General features: G+C 46.0%; 4 protein-coding genes across 5 annotated transcripts; 2 read left to right on the forward strand and 2 right to left on the reverse strand.

The window, feature by feature from the left end:
- Positions 1–4403: 4403 nt before the first annotated feature.
- Positions 4404–6089, forward strand: LOC133910255 (glutathione S-transferase T3-like). The gene is made up of 2 exons (XM_062352770.1): positions 4404–5026; positions 5223–6089. Exons 1-2 carry the CDS (start codon positions 4475–4477, stop codon positions 5841–5843), a joined length of 1173 nt encoding a protein of 390 aa, XP_062208754.1. The 5' UTR covers positions 4404–4474; the 3' UTR covers positions 5844–6089.
- Positions 6090–6310: 221 nt separating this feature from the next.
- On the reverse strand, positions 6311–7372 carry LOC133908338 (uncharacterized). The gene has a single exon (XM_062350323.1). The coding sequence runs from the start codon at positions 7370–7372 to the stop codon at positions 6311–6313; it is 1062 nt and encodes a 353-aa protein (XP_062206307.1).
- Positions 7373–10534: 3162 nt separating this feature from the next.
- Positions 10535–11943, forward strand: LOC133909661 (uncharacterized). 2 transcript variants are annotated; one of them, XM_062352188.1, is made up of 3 exons: positions 10535–10941; positions 11331–11669; positions 11742–11943. In XM_062352188.1, exons 1-3 carry the CDS (start codon positions 10840–10842, stop codon positions 11832–11834), a joined length of 534 nt encoding a protein of 177 aa, XP_062208172.1. In that variant the 5' UTR covers positions 10535–10839; the 3' UTR covers positions 11835–11943. The 2 variants fall into 2 exon arrangements, with proteins under 2 accessions (XP_062208172.1, XP_062208173.1); XM_062352189.1 differs by having other exon boundaries at positions 10536–10941; positions 11745–11943.
- A 239-nt stretch (positions 11944–12182) lies between these two features.
- LOC133909660 (VAMP-like protein YKT61) lies at positions 12183–15515 on the reverse strand. Its single transcript, XM_062352187.1, has 6 exons — positions 15134–15515; positions 14931–15028; positions 14342–14446; positions 13790–13855; positions 13041–13127; positions 12183–12500 (listed from the first exon to the last, which is right to left on the reverse strand). Exons 1-6 carry the CDS (start codon positions 15354–15356, stop codon positions 12450–12452), a joined length of 630 nt encoding a protein of 209 aa, XP_062208171.1. The 5' UTR covers positions 15357–15515; the 3' UTR covers positions 12183–12449.
- Positions 15516–15892: the final 377 nt, after the last annotated feature.

A 15892-nucleotide genomic window follows, 5' to 3' on the forward strand; every position in this document is an offset into this window, starting at 1 on the left:
TCAACTGTCTTCTTCAGCTCTCTTTTTCGTATATCCTGCTTCTGTGCCGTCGGCTGCTTTAAGTACCCGCCGGCAGCAACATGGCCCGAACAGAAGGGGGGCACGAGTTCCGAGACACCATAAATGGAAAGGGCGTCATCATTTCCTCTGGGCGAAGTGACCGGGGGTGGAAAATGCGTCGCACGCCCGGTCATCCGTCACAATAAATGCCCTGGCAACGGACGCCGTGGAGAGGGCCCATCGGGCAGCCGCAGAGCAGCCCGGCGTGCCCGCCCTATCTTATTCCCCTGCCACAGCAGCGCGACAGACGGAACGCCTTGGTCCTTACGACGTTATCTGAGACAGGCCGGATGGCACGGGATGGGACATGTGCAATTAATAACCCCACGCCTCTCTGTCAGAACGTGGCAGGAACTGACGCTGAGCGCGACGGGAGCAGTTGGAGGTGACAAGCCACGCACGCTCATTAAATGCGACCTCAGGCCTTTGACTGGTTGACACCTCATCGGTGGCCCCTCGGGGGCCTTCCTGGGTCGTCGGGGTACCGAGTGCTTGGGGGTACTGTTCACCTCCCCGAGCACTCTCTCCCGAGAATGCCTTTCCTTGTCCTCGGGGTACCGAGTGCTCGGGGGTACTGTTCATCTCTCCCGAGCACTCTCTCCCGGACACACTTGTACGGATCCTCGGGGAACCAAGTGCTCGGGGGTTGCCGCACGTAGCCCCGAGCACTCTCTCCCGGAACTTAGCTCTCCTGATCGTCGGGGGACTATGGTGCTCGGGGGTGACCGTACACTCCCCCGAGCACTTTCTTTCCGGTACTTGGATTCTGTGGATCATCGGGGATCTGGGGTACTCGGGGGTCACCGACTGTGGCCCCGAGCGCCTTCTCCCGGGACTTGATCTTTTCTCATCTTGCAGGAGAGACCCCGCGGGATTACGCCATGTGACGAAAGGCTGGCCTGGCCTCGAGATTCAGGGACCCCCGATTCCTGATACACCGACAATATCAGAGTGGATCTTTGAAAATCCTAGACTATTAGTGTTTTGTTTGCTTAGTGGAAGACTTGTGCTCTTCTGTAAAGCTTCGAAGTGGTGCTGCTGGATACATTCTAGAGCTATTTATGTGATGTTGCAATTTTGGCATATGTTATTGTATGGTTGTTGCTTGTGCATGGTCTCACTCTCACCACCCAAAGGTATCAGCTGAGTTCTGCGAAGGATTTGTATGCTTATTACGAGTACCCTAATGTAATGCTTATAGTTTTGTGGTTTAATGGTTGTGCTAATGGTTCGTACTACTTCCTCCGATTATAAATATATATTGTTTTAGACTTCTCATCTATTTTATAAATGTAAGTCATCCTCAAACTTCTAGACATTTATTTTACTTTTCTTCCTTCCTTCTCCTGGCTTAATAAATATTTTCGCTCTCAAATAAATGAGCTATATTTTCAAATGCAATATAAATGAAGGGTAGTAAGATCTTTTGTTTTACTTTTTTAATTTTTATACATAAATCTAAAACAATCTAGATTTGCAATCAGAAGGTGTGTCTGAAATCTTTTCGTCTTCTTTTGGTTTGTCAAGACCTATGGTAAGTTGTTGTTTTTGCGCATCACTCTACTTTTTTAAAAGAAAATATACATTAATTACGAAGAATCTGAAATGGGGATGGGAGCTGCAGACGCACATCTTCTTTTCAGTTTTGATACCGAAGATATACGTTTTTTTTAACAAAGATGTGCATTCTCTCATTAAAAAGAAGAAATGAAATCGGTGTCGTCATTTCTTGATACTCAAACTAACCAGAAAGAATAACTTAAGTGAGTGCTGCAAAAAAATGCTCCCAGTTGGCGAATTATCGCATGCTCTTTTCGGAGAGAGAGAAAACATCTTTACATCTATGCATATCGACTGTATAATCTCTATCTTAGTGACAAATTTCACTGCAACAAAAATTGTAAATGTCACAAGATTATCTAGGCGCTGATCCTGATCTACGTACTACTTGTACATGCATGCTGATATATGTCGTCATTCCATTGTTCCGGTGTCTAGTTTCAGTTTCGTTTATGCTACCCTATGTACGTATGTTAGTCAGTTTCTGTTGATTTGATGGTTTGTCCTTGCACGCTTGTGTATACGATTTAATTAATGGTATTGATTTGATGGGTTGTCCTTGTATGTCAGTTTCTGTTGATTCCGATGCGTGATTGGGTTGTCATGAACACGAAACCGACATGGATTGGACCACAGGACCAGGGTTCCAAGGCCGAAACATGCCTGGCTGGCTGGCTGCTTTGGGCATGTTAGACCAACTCCAGCGAAGTCCTTATCCGCTCCGTAAACGCCTGTAGCGCTCGACATTTCGCCCGAAGCCGGCCGCAACGCTCTCCAGCGGCTACCGTATCGCGTGGCACAGGGAAGCGAAGAGCGAAGGCCCGTCGGCAAATTTGCGGGGCGATGCGGGCGCTGCAACCCTGTGCGCGAGGGGAAGCGAGTCCAAGCCGTTGGTCCCGCGGAGACTCGGAAGTGGAGGTGGCGAGAGGGTGCGGCGGCGAGGCGGGGACGTCGGGGGGCCAGCGCAAGCGACGCGCCTCCGGTGAGGCGGAAGACGACGCGGATCCGGCGGGTTCCCCACCTTCGGTTAGCTCGGCTGCCGGCGCCCAAGGAACACGGAGGTCGACCCGAAGCCTGTGGTAAGTCCTCCGCTCCTCGATCCATGGATACGCGGCTAGGATGGGTGGTGGTGCAGGGGGTTGGCATCGCCACTGATGGGGATTGATCGATGTAGGTGGTGTAGGGAAGGTTCGGCCATTGTATGAAGCGATTTGCAGGGTGTTGGGTGCGATTGTGCCAGAGATTTTTGTTTTAATCACGGATCTGAGGGTGTGGCACACTTAGCATCCGGATCTGGCAGCCAATGATGCGTAGTTGCAGTGATTTGGGGAGCAAAATGGTCGGATTGTAGGTTAAGGAGCGAATGAGCTCAATTTGATTACGGCGTGATCTGAGTTGGAGTTCTCTTTCAGATTAGAAGGATTTAGGTTGAAATGGTGTGCTATTCTGTGGCTGTGATAGGATATTTGTTCGTCTGAAGGATTAGAATTTACCTCACAGTGTGAAATGGTTTGGCAATCAGCTGGATTACTAAGGAATAGAGGGTAGTTGTCTGGTTAATCCGGCCCAATCCATTTCTTCGTAGCAGGTCCTGTACAGAAAGAATTGAAATACATGAACACCTTGTCTGGTAGTTGAAGTACTCCTACTATGCATAATTTCAGTAGACACCTGCTTTCATTTTTTGCTGTGCTTTGGCTTCGAAATGGGCTGTGATAGGATGTTTGTTCCTCTGAAGGATTAGAATTTGTAGGAAAGTGTGAAATGGTTTTGCTGTTCTGGGGGCTGTACACAGGGTACCTTTGAACCAAATGATCTTACTGTTAATGGAATGCTGGGATGTTGAGAACACAATGGGGCAGGGAACAACCTTGAATAGGCTACTGCAAATTTAGTCATGTGAAATGTAATAGTGATCATAGTGAGTTCAGAATTGCTTTATGTGCCACTGATGAAAAAACCTGCAAATGACAATTGTGCTTGAGTGCAAGTGATAATGAGACATATACTGGAGGGAAGTCATGTGTACTTATGTATTGTGCATGAAACTTCATTGAAGTGATAATTGAAGTTTGAGTGCAAGTGCTGGCACTGATGTGGTTGGTTTGTGATAGTTTTGAGGTGAAGGTTTTGAAATCTGTATGGAGTAGTTACTGAAATGTAGGTTGAGTTACTATATGGATAATGTGACATTAGGGGTATGTTGTAGAATCTTCATGTAAAATAAGGGGGAACATTAGTGATAATGGGACATATACTAGAGGGAAGTACTGTGTACTTATGTATTGTGCATGAAATTTCATTGAAGTGATTACTTTGAGGTCCAATTTAGTTTGTCGCTTTTGTGTTCCCGCTCCCTTGCTTGTAGATGGACTCCGCCGAGCTAGCCGATATTGTGTCGAAGATGCAAGCCCGTGTTCAGGTGGCGGCTGACGCTTTGCAGCAGGTGGTCAGTGATAACCTGAGTCCGGAGAACACCCCAGCTGCCGTCGACCTAAACATGGCACTTCTTCAGGTCGAGACCATTGCGGCAGACCTTGAACAACTTGGTTTCGAAGTGGAAGATGCTTTGAACCGAGTTGGTGAGGACGACAATGGGAGCGATGACGAGGCAGAGGAAGGTTCTGGATCGTTGCCCGTCCCCGATGATGACTTGGTCCCCGTTGATTGGAGCCCTGATGAGTTACTCTTTTCGGAGGATAGCATGCCCTACGAATCCGATCATTCTGGTAGCATGTAGTTGGTCAAGGTGCATACTTAGCTGTGTCGATTATGCCGTAATGTGTGTGTTGCACTTCTAAGCTGTTATGTATGTCATAATGCGTAAGACGTAACAATTTGTGCATGAACTGCTATGGCAGGTTTTTATGTGATGGTCGCGTACCTATGTTATTTTCCAAAGTTAATTTCAGAATCAGTATACTCATGTCCGTGGAAAGTTTGTCCATTTGCTTTTGTTGATGTGTTCAGGGAATCTATGGAGTACGCCGGTTTCCTTCGTGGCGACAGTGAGGAAATGAATTGGGCCGATGTTACGCCGCTAACCCAGGACAGCATATTTGGCAGCCAGATCCCTTCGGGAGATGTGCAGTGCGTGGAGGCTCCGGGAGATGTCGCACCTGGGGGTGGCCGTGGTTCTAGTTACAGGGTGGAGGAGGACCTACTACTGGTGGGAGCATGGTTGCAAGTGAGCATGGATCCTGTGGTCGGGACCAACCAAAGTTTGGGTGCTTTCTGGCAGCGGGTGGAGTCTTTCTACCATGAAAACAAAACATTCACCTCCACGCGCAATAGGAAGTCGCTGCAGGGGAGATGGACATTCATCAACGGTATGGTGCAGAAGTTCTACGGCCACTATGCTAGGGCGCAGCGCAATAGGAGGAGTGGCACAACCGAGGCCGAGATGGTACGTCATTAGGTCACCAAAAATACTTGCATTTCAGCCTTGTTTACCTAGCACAGTACTGATTCATCCACTTTGTACAGCATCATTTTGATAGTACTTCTCCGTTCACTACACTAGCATCTTTTCTGACAATGCTCATATGCAATATCTGTTGCACTTCTATCCGCTGATGAACCATGTTTTTTGCATATTGGAGGTTGTGGAGGCATGCAAGATGTTTCAAGCCGCTGAGCACAAGGAGTTCACCATGCTGCCATGTTGGAGGGAGTTGAGGGATCATCCCAAGTGGCATGTAGAAACCTCCCGGAAAAGGCAGAAGACATCCGCCGCGGCAAGCCCCTCCTCCACTCCCAATGTAGCCTCGTCTGGCGGCTTGAACGGAGCAGAGGATGTTGATGCAACCACATCCAACGCCGGTGACCGTGCCAAACATCCTCCTGGTCGCACTCGGTCCAAGGAAGCCCGAGGTACGTCGTCATCCAGTTCGGCTTCTGCACCCATGACAGACCTGTTCGACCGCCAGTTGGCAATGAAAGACAAAATTGAAAAGGAAAGAGCAGAGAGGTTTGCTGAGTTGATGGATGTAGAGCGGCGAAGGCTACGGCTCGAGGAAGAAAGAATGAAAATGGAACTGGAGAAGGAGCAGCAGAGGTTAAGGCTCGAGGCGGAGCGTATGCAAATGGAAAAGGAGAAGGAGGAGAGGAACATAATGAGCATGGACCTGTCTCAAATGGACGAGGACCAGCAGGCCTACTACAAGAGCCTCAGGCAGAGCATCATTGCCGCTCGGCGCGTCACCGGAGGCCCATCTTCGTAATTGTGAACCTGATTGCGGGTTTGTATGACATGGCGACATCGTGGTCGAGTTTATCCTTGTGAAAGTATAACAGTTTTCGTTTACTGCCATAACAGTTTTCGTTGAGTGTGGTTGATTTGCTGTGAGCTTGTCCAGTGTATGTTAGGGCATGGTACTGGTATTGCAGTTGGTGATCTATGTGTTGCATTTTTTTTGGACTCCTGAACATGATGTTTGCGGTTTTTTGATAATGTATTAATTGCCTCATAGCTGAAGGGTTTGTGCTGGTGCCAGATAGCTGAAGGGTTTGCTGTTCTGCTACCCGATAGCTCATGTGTGTGCTGTGCTGCTGCCCGCATGCTGCTGGCAGCATGGTCCACATCCTTCTTTTGGCCGTGCGACAGTTTACTAAGGAAACGGGACAATTTATTGAACATAATACGTACTGCGCTTGATTACATATTACACATTATTGAACATAATACACACTACTCTACTCCGTGGAACTGCCACAGATGCTCGACAAGATCGTCACGCAGTTGGTGGTGCCCATGCCTGCTAGTTATCATCCCATACCGGTGTGCAAATGCTTCAAGTGTGGGTGTTAGGTTGCGTGATGCCTCAACAGGAACACCTAAACCGTCGTACACGTGTTCGACGTCCCCTTCGGGTCTCTCATCTTCGATTATCATGTTATGCATGATAATGCAGGCGGTCATGATATTGTGCAGTGTTTCCTCGTCCCATATCCTCGTAGCCCCCCTCACTACGGGGAACCTGGCTTGGAGGACCCCAAAGGCACGTTCCACATCCTTCCTTAACGCCGCCTGCTGAACGACGAAGTGCTGGCGCTTCCTCCCAACTGGACAAGGAATAGGCTTCACGAAGGTGGCCCATTCCGGATAGATACCATCTGCAAGGTAGTACCCCATGGTGTAGTCATGTCCGTTAATGGAATATTGGACCTGGGGGGTCACTCCAGTGGCAAGATTGTCGAGGAGATGGGAGCGGTGAAGAACGTTGATGTCGTTTAGCGAACCAGGCATGCCGAAGAAAGCATGCCAAATCCACAAGTCCTGTGACGCCACGGCCTCTAGGATAATTGTCGGTGAGTTCACGTGGCCCGAGAAGGAACCAGACCACACTGTCGGACAGTTCTTCCACCTCCAATGCATACAATCTATGCTTCCGAGCATCCCGGGGAACCCTCTTCGCTCGTTCATAGTAATCAAGCGCGCCGTGTCCTCCTCATTAGGAGCACGGAGGTACTCGTCCCCGAATACCCCGACCACGGCTCGTACAAACCGTCTCATACTCTCAATTATAGTGGACTCCCCTAGGCGGAGGCACTCATCGAGAGAATCGGCGGGAGCATCGTACGCGAGCATACGAAACGCCGCAGTGACTTTCTGCAACGCCGACAGGCCGAGCTCGCCAGCAGCATTCCTCCTCTGTTGGAACCACGGGTCCTGGTCCGCAACTGCCTGTACAATCTTGAGGTATAGGTCCCGTTTCATCCTAAACCTGCAGGACCGACGAGCATAAGCCATTTCATCGTACAACTGCGATAAGATTGTACATTTTCGTAACATTACCTGCGACGGAAGATGTAATCTGGGTACACCGGGTGATCGGCGAAGTAGTCATTAAACAACCTATGATGCCCCTCCAGCCGGTTCCGCTCGATACGCCGTCGGCCTGGCAATGAACCACCCCACGGTCCCCGCTGTGATGCCTCCGCCTGGTGCAACTCACTCACAGTGGCTAGGAACAAATTATCTTCCTCATCGTAAGAGTCATTGCCAAAACACAACTCCCTCACAGTCTCCTTCCATGCTTCGCGACGATCCATTTTTTCATGGCTTGGGAATTATGAGTACCATAGCCTCATATATATAGGGATATCATGAGCCTTGTGACGGAAGCCAACCCCGTTCCTTCCCCTGGAAGCCAGTCCCCGTGAGGCTTCGGCGGCAAGCCTCTCGTCCTTCTTACACATGATGGTGCCCAGTTCCTTCCGCTCTAAGCCAGACATGGTCAATAACCCGCAGAGGTGATTCGGCCCTTCTAATGTACACAGTACATTGCATGGCTCCCATATCATCCTTCGGTACGTTTCAAACCAAAATTTTCGAGTGCGTCCTTGCAGGTGCACAGACCATAAAAAATCACTCAAATATTTAATGCAACAATATCGTCCGCAAATAAAATTTCTAAGAAATTTTATTTCTTAGAAATATATTGTGTCCGTATTTTTCGATAGGCGCTGCAACGGGATCCTGCGAAAAACCTTTCCTCCTGCGTCGGTTATGGCGGTTGGGAAAAAATCAATTTAATATAGGGGAGAGAAGATAGTGGATGAGATTTAGAGTAGCTGCTGGAGATGGAGGGATTGAGAGATGCTGTAATAGTGATAGGGTATGCTGTAATAGTGTTTTTAAGGATGAAATTTTGAGGTAGCTGCTGGAGATGGCCTTACTGGTATGTGAAGAAACCGGCTAGGCATCATCGTGTGTCACCATGTGTCACTCGATCCTGAATGAGATCCAGGAAAGAGTTGAGAGTCGGAATATCAGATATGAGGTGAGGGGAGGGAGAGAAATAAGGATGCTCATTGCTCATGTAGTACTATTAGATCACGGTTAAAAAACCAACAGTAACCGTTTAAAAATCGTAATAACCGATCTTTTAGATCTAATCCGATTTCAGAAACCAACGGTAATCGAATTTGAATTTAAAAAATTCGAAAAAAATAAAAAAAAATCAAAACAAAATCTTAAAAAAAAAACTAGACATATCTCTAAGATCTTATGTGAAAAAGATTTCAAGAATAATGTCGTTTGCATCGTATTCTATAGGGATGAAGTTTGAAAAAATGAAAAAAATTGAAACGTGCGGCTCAGTTATTAACTCAGGTTAAGGAAAATTTTAACATACAAACACATATTTTTCTTGTGTAAAATGTATTTTAAGAGAATCTTTAAAATTGATATAACTTTATTTAGAGTTTTATTAATTTCTCTATGATTTTTACAAAGTTCACAAGCATAAAGTGAATATGTTAAGAAACAACACTGTAATTAACTTTTTCATGTCTACTATTATTTTTTCTACGTAAATCATAGTATAAATAAGCTAATGAAAGTTGTTTCACTAATTTTTGAGGTGTGATGGGTCAGTTATGAATTAATCTAGTCACAACATATTTACACAATCATGCATATTACAATAACTAATTCATGAGTTCATGTATTTTTAAAAGACATAGGATCATGTAAGAAGACTAAGAAAATTAGTTTCATGATTTTTGGATTAGCAAAGAGTAAACTATGTATTTAACTTGGTTTAACAAATACAATTTCTCACAGAAAATTTTGAAATTTTTTATGAGTATAAATACTTTTATCATGTAGATCATGTTACAAGGAAATTAACAAAATTTGTTTCACTTGATTTGAAGCTCAGATGAATTAGTTATTAATTTTACAAGATTGAGATAATTTTTAGGATTTTTGTTGAACTTCACTGAAAATCGAGAAAACTGCTCGATAAATCGAGAAAACCAAACGGTTACCAACAATACGGAAAATTCGAGAAAACCGCTCGATAAATCGCAAAAACGCTCGATAACTGGTCCAAACCGACCGGTTACCGAACGGCTAAAATCATGATTTTTTTTTTCTTCCAAATTTCAAATTTTGCCAAATAAATTTTCTCCAATTTTTTTTAAATTTTTGACCAGTAACCGCGGATATCGCGAATTTTCGGTTACCGACAGAACTCGATAACCAAGCTCCGATCGGTAACCGAGCTCCGATCGATAACCTTAACCTTGTATTAGATAGAGATGTCATCCGTTTGTTTACAGGTCTGGCGCCATGCTTGGCTGATGCAAGCACCTACATTCTTGGCATGTTTGTAAAGTAGCTTTCTCTACATCAATAATAGAGCTCCGATTCTTTTTTCCTTTTTCTTTTTTTGACAGCAAGCTACTATACACGACAATACGAATGTGGAGGAGTATTTAAATCTGGACACTACAGGATTAGGCGTAGGCCCTCCAAACACAAACACCAAATCAAAGGGCAAGATCTGGTCGGTCGCCTCAACTCTATTCGGGAGTGAATAGCACTGTGCTCCTACAATGCAGCAGAAATGGAGGACAGGTAAGGTGTCGCGCGCCATCGCTAAACTAAACTAAGCCAACGTACCTACGCCGTCGTTCCCATTCAACCAGGACAGGACACTACACTACAGTACAGTACAGTACAGCACGCACTCTGGCAACAGAAAAGAAGGCGTCGTAATTAGCATCTTATTACCCTTTAGCACGTCTTTATAAGCGTAAGTTTTACTATTTAACCACGGCCAGTGCTTTCTCATCACAACTGTAGTCAAAAGCGCTGCTTCCGGGAACAGCAAACTTGTTCTCAGCCTGCATCAGCATGTCTCTTAGGTAAAATATCCAAAGATTCTTCTCTGGGAAAAGAAGGGTCCAACATTCTTTGGCTTGTCTGTTTACTGTTTCTTCACGTTGCAGCAGCAGTATTTTTCTTTCTAGCTTTTTTTTAATTGTTGTTGTTTGAACTAAGCTTCTTTCTAGCTTTGAACCCCCAAGAATTTCACGGCGACTTCTCTGTGCAAATCCTGTGGCATCCTATGCCCCACTGTAGCGTGGTGTCCTCTCCTCTCCGCATGCTGCGTCCGTCCTGCTCCCGTAGCCATTACTGTGTCTGTAGCGTCATCATCACCACTGCTGCAGTCCTACCTACAGAAGAAGCAGGCAGGAAGGCCCTGGACAACAATAAAGGACGAAGCCAGTCCACATCTGCTGCCATTGTTCTGCTCAGATCAAGAATTAGGAAAGCTCGCAGAGCAATAGCTCTCGTGTCAGTTTAGCTCGTACACTTGCAACTGCAAGTAGTGCTAGCGTTTTACTAGTACAAGGGAAGCTCAGCTGCACAAGAGGGAGAGGGAGAGGGAGAGGAAGACGGGTTCTTCCAGTGAGGTGGAGAAGATGATGGGCAAGTGGCACGGCGCCTTCAGCGTGTTCTGCCTTCTCTGCGCTGGCGCCCTGGCGTGTTTGCTGCCGCAGTCCTCCGGGGCGGCCGATTCCACGGTAATTTTCCTCGCCTCTTCTTGTTGGTCCAAATGGAACCTCTTGTGTTGAGTTGTACTGATTGTAGAGTAGAGCTGTTGTTGCACTCACACCTGATCTAATTTCCTGGTGCTGAATGTAGTAAAGTCTAGCAAAGCTTAAAGGTTCCATAGTAGCGCCCCGTTCCTTTCAGAAGATTGAAGTCGCTTCAGTCTTCAGGGAGTAGGAAGGCCTCCTGATGCTTGAGCTGCTTTCTGCTCTGCTGGGATGGGACGCTTGGATTTTTGTTTTTTAAGGCAGGAAATGCTTGGAATTCTGTACCGAAGCACGTGAATTCGTTGCATTCCAGTTTTGCATTGCAAATACAGTTGAGCTACAGTTACCACTAAACGGCAAAAACTGTCTCGCAGTGGCATCGTAGTCTTGCACGGCCCGACGGCATCAGCAGCAAGGGCTCCTTACCTCGCCGGACCCCCGCGCAGCACCACGCCGGCCTCCCACCACTCTCCGCTCCGCCGCCCACCGCTGGAGCCGACCTGCCGCCGAGCCGCGCCCCCGAGCAGCCGGGCCCGCACTTCGGCTTCCCGCTGCAGCCGACGTTCGGTTCCGCGGCGCCCCCGGTGGGGCCGAGCGGCGGCGAGGGGTACCCGTTCGTCGGCAGCAACCCGACGGTGCCGCTGCCCACCGGCATGACGGACACCGCCACCGTGCTCCCGCTGCCCGACACAGGGGACGCCACCACCACCAAGGTACATGTGATGATCTCTCTTTACTGTGCGATGCGATCTCTGGTGCTCATGCGCGCTCTCGCTTTGATGCAGCAGGTGGTGGGGTTCGCCGCGTCCGTTCGTGTTCAGGGCTCCATGATTGGGCTTGTGCTTTTCTCATCCATCTTCTTCTTGTTGACGAGCTAATTGTGCTACCTACATCGAAACTACTGTGAACTGATGGCATGCATCTAGAGACTTTGCTTTCATCTTCCTGTAAATTCGACTGCATCATGTTTCACTTTGGCTTTGCGAATTCGTGGTATATCCTACTAAATTTCACCTCTGACGATGCGACAAAACCAGCATTTCTACTCTCTGATATAAAAATATCCACATGTCTGCATCTATTGCGATCTATTATATCAGTGCAGCACGTCTCTTAACGATGTCAATCACAAATGTGCTTAGCAACAAGTCAAATGGCCGGTTTTATATTATCCACCATTAAGATCAAGGAGCAACCATCTTCCGATGCAAAAACACAGAAGAGACTAATCACATAACATCTTTAACACAAAAAGGCAAACGACACTTCCCGTAACAATAACAATAACAGCTTGGCCACGTTTATGTTACTTACAGAGAATCACAAATGTGCGCCAACTTGTTTACTAATAAGTTTGCACAACTTCGTTAAACACTTCGGACAAGAACGTGATGCTTATGCCATTCGTCAGAGATAAGAACAAAGAAAAGTGGCAACATATATCGTTTCGCACCACTAAATAACACACCACTGCCTTGGGATGTACAACTTCCTTACAGGATTGTACAACAAGAGTTGGTTTTCTTGGCCTGCTTATAGAACATCTGCACACAAGTGGGGCAAAAAACAGCACAACATATCAAAAATAAGCAGAATTGGTTAAACAGCGTAAACGTAGGACTAATTGCTGCATACACTACTATCTTGTTTGAGCAAGTTCTCTAAGCAAACAATGGGCCAACTATCAGATGTCACTGAAAGCAAGATCTATTACTACAAAAGAAACCACCAGGTTTCATTTTACTGCAATTCTCTACAAAGTGTGAATAATATTCTCTTTTACATCCACCTTTTATTTCTAAGCCTGTAAAAGCCACAATCAAGGGCAGGCCAAGAAATTATAAGTCATGTGGCTGGCAAAGATTCATACATACTTTTTGTGCAAATTATACAAATATATGGTGCCATTAAACTAAGATTACACAACTTAGGGAGAAATTGTCCTACAAGCAGTATTTAACTCAGAGGGTTCTAACTGGATAATGGTTCTTTTTAGGACAATAAAGGTTCATTTTGACCAATTAACCATAGGCCATGGCATGTATGTCTTGGGACAACAAAAAACACAATAAGAATGCACTTACCTGTGAAGCAGCGCTTAGATCCGAACTCTTCTCCACTAGGCTATCCAACCTTTCGCCTCTAGCAAGCACGCTATCAATGGTTTTATGCTGCAAATATCAAAATCATGAACAGACATTAACGGTTTTGCAGAATCAGAAAATAGCATAACTAGCCTCAACAGTCATTCATGAAATCCTCATCAGCTATATAAATAGCAAAGAACTGAAAATGGCAGGCGATTAAAAAAATGTAACCGTGAGCACTGCAGAGCACTTAGTCCCACAGTTCAAAGTGCCAGCAAACAAAAAAAAAATCAAGAGCATCAACTTCGCATTATTTACATACCACAAGATTTCCTCGTAGAAGTGGTAGAACTATGGAACATACAATTGATGTGGCACACTGACTCCACAGATTCTATGAGCTAGTTTCAAACAGTAACGAGGAGGACGGTATCAAACTCTATTTGACCCTCCTTAAATATGCATTCTTTCATACATTATTTTTTTTACGATAGCAAATCATAAAGAAAGAAACTAAGAAGATGGTAATGATGTCCTAAACTCATTCCAGCTCCAGTTTGGCAGTGTTTTAACATCCTGCTCCTTTGTTCTAAATCTTGGCAGTGTAAAACTTTCCCCCAAAGTCTTTATAGCCTTAGACCAACTTATATGAACTTGTGCATGTTGTACATGGAAATAGGTCCATTTGGTATTCAACAAGCTATTTAGTTATGTTTCAGAGGGTTAGCTAATATAACATTGCTTACCAGAATGATCTTGGTTTCATCCAGGTCCCTCTGAATTTTTAACAACTTGTCAGCCTCTGCAGGATCCTGCAAAGAACAGAATTGGGAGACAAATAAATCACTGACGAAACAAGCTTCAGTTAATCAGTAAAACAATGTTGTACTCAACCAGAAAAAAGTAGTATATGCATTAATTTCTAAATATGGAGATATGCCTGAGTAATAGGTACGACAACCATTTTGTTGCATACAAAAATCTGTTCCGAATCATGACAAAAATCTGTTCCGAATCATGTCCATGGATAAGCTATATTGGACACCACGATATAACCTATTAAGTTCGAAAGCATGAGCATGGCAAGTGATGTGCATGGGCTTGAGGCAGAGCCTGTGATTAACTTACTGCACTATTTACTGTCGAATAAATGATGAGTGTAAACTGAGAATGCAAGGCACTAAGTCAGACTGCATAGATGTTCATTTCTCTCGTCCAAAACTATAGTACCCCTGAGTAACTACTTATTCGTAAGTAGAGATGGAAAAACATCATATATGAGAGCAAATAAACGAAACCTGGTATTTTGTTAGGGCATCATTCAGATATTGCCAAGGTTGGGTTGCATCAGCTTTGGCTGTCCTCCATGACTCTCCAAAAGCCTTCTGGTATTCTTCCAGCACCTGTGAAAATAATGACCTTTGTGAGAAGACGCGTCAACTTATTTCATATCATGATGACAAATGGGAACATGCACTATCACAATCATTGTTGCAAGCATCTAGTCTACAACAAAATCCACTGCAAAGGAGCAACATTACAACGAAAAGACACGTCGTATGATCACAAACAGTAAAGGGTGGGAAAAGTAATGACAGGCACATCACAGAGGAAAGCAAATTGGCACCTATTTGATTAATTCAAGACATATAGATGAGACCATCATGATAAAGGACTAAAATTTAGGATTTTTTTTTATAAAGGACTAAATTGGCGCAAATATGGAAACTGCAAGAAGTCTATGTTCATGGCTCATCAGATCAGCATGCAAAACCGTAAGCACAACATCAGCGTCATTGAATTGAATTGAGCGTAACCGCATAATAGGTATTCACAGAGTTGGAGGTGGAGAACAGTGTTGAAGAGGCGAGATGGAGAAGAGGGTACCATATTGAGGATGGAGAAAGCGCTCCTGACGGGGTAATGGTCGTCGGTGAAGGCGATGGCGCAGAGGCCATTCTGGTTGTAGCAATGCACCTTGTACTCTGCAGTGCAGGGTTAAATCAAGTCAATTGCTTGGGTTGGGACAGAGGGATAGACGAGGGTGGGGAGGAAGGAAGAGGGAGCAGGGGTGGATGGTAATGACATGCCTTCGTGCTGGACGGACTGGCGTCGGCCGGCGGGGGTGCGGAGGGCGACGGTGCGGGCGACGAAGAGGATGAACTCGCGGGCGGCGGGGCGCTGGAAGTAGCCGAAGTGGCTGACGTCGGACGCGTTGGCCAGCACCACCGCCTGCTGCTCGCCGCCTCCCGAAGACGAGGAGGAGGACGAATCGCCGGGAGATTTGAGCACCAGCAGCGCCGTGATCTTCATCGCGGGATCCGGGCGGGAGGAAGGCGGGATGGGATTGGGTGCCTGCGACGACGAACGGTGGCGTGCGGGGAGTTGGGAATTTGGAAGAGAACACGATGCGGTGCGGTGCGGTGCGGTGCGAAACGCGTAGGCGAATACGATTCCTTACGGGGGGAGGAAGCGAGGAGGAGTGGTCGAGGAAGGAAGTTTAGGCCGTTAGGGGAAGAAAGGGTTAATTTTTTTTTTCTTCACTCGAATGGTATATTTTCAAAAACCACTCAATCAGATGTCATGCCAAAATATCATCTAGCCTATGCGAAAACTTACCCGTTTGTTACTTTGTGTTATTTTTTCCGCCACGTGTTATTTTTTCTTTAGCCCCTATCGACATAAAAAGTGAGTGAAAATATCCTTTTTACTCTCTCAATTCATCTTCCTTCGACTCAACCAAGCGCGGCCGCTTGCCACGGTCGAGCTCTTTAGCTCCGCCGCGTCACTCAGTCGCGCCTGTTGTCGGCAACTCTGCCATGACCTCAGATCTTGGTCGCCCCGATTTG

This window comes from Phragmites australis, chromosome 2, assembly GCF_958298935.1.
Source record: "Phragmites australis chromosome 2, lpPhrAust1.1, whole genome shotgun sequence".
Classification (NCBI taxonomy): Eukaryota; Viridiplantae; Streptophyta; class Magnoliopsida; order Poales; family Poaceae; genus Phragmites; species Phragmites australis.

What these genes read in the sequence shown, in the direction of transcription:
- LOC133909661 (XM_062352188.1), top strand. Translation starts at nt 10,840, where the DNA reads ATGATGGGCAAGTGGCACGGCGCCTTCAGCGTGTTCTGCCTTCTCTGC. An exon ending in CCGGGGCGGCCGATTCCACG is followed by an intron (nt 10,942 to 11,330) that starts GTAATTTTCCTC and finishes ACTGTCTCGCAG; the next exon opens with TGGCATCGTAGTCTTGCACG. An exon ending in GGGACGCCACCACCACCAAG is followed by an intron (nt 11,670 to 11,741) that starts GTACATGTGATG and finishes GCTTTGATGCAG; the next exon opens with CAGGTGGTGGGGTTCGCCGC.
- LOC133908338 (XM_062350323.1), bottom strand. Translation starts at nt 7,372, where the DNA reads ATGGCTTATGCTCGTCGGTCCTGCAGGTTTAGGATGAAACGGGACCTA.
- LOC133910255 (XM_062352770.1), top strand. Translation starts at nt 4,475, where the DNA reads ATGGCAGGTTTTTATGTGATGGTCGCGTACCTATGTTATTTTCCAAAG. An exon ending in GCACAACCGAGGCCGAGATG is followed by an intron (nt 5,027 to 5,222) that starts GTACGTCATTAG and finishes TGCATATTGGAG; the next exon opens with GTTGTGGAGGCATGCAAGAT.
- LOC133909660 (XM_062352187.1), bottom strand. Translation starts at nt 15,356, where the DNA reads ATGAAGATCACGGCGCTGCTGGTGCTCAAATCTCCCGGCGATTCGTCC. An exon ending in CTTTCTCCATCCTCAATATG is followed by an intron (nt 14,447 to 14,930) that starts GTACCCTCTTCT and finishes TTATTTTCACAG; the next exon opens with GTGCTGGAAGAATACCAGAA. An exon ending in ATCTAAGCGCTGCTTCACAG is followed by an intron (nt 12,501 to 13,040) that starts GTAAGTGCATTC and finishes ACTTGTGTGCAG; the next exon opens with ATGTTCTATAAGCAGGCCAA.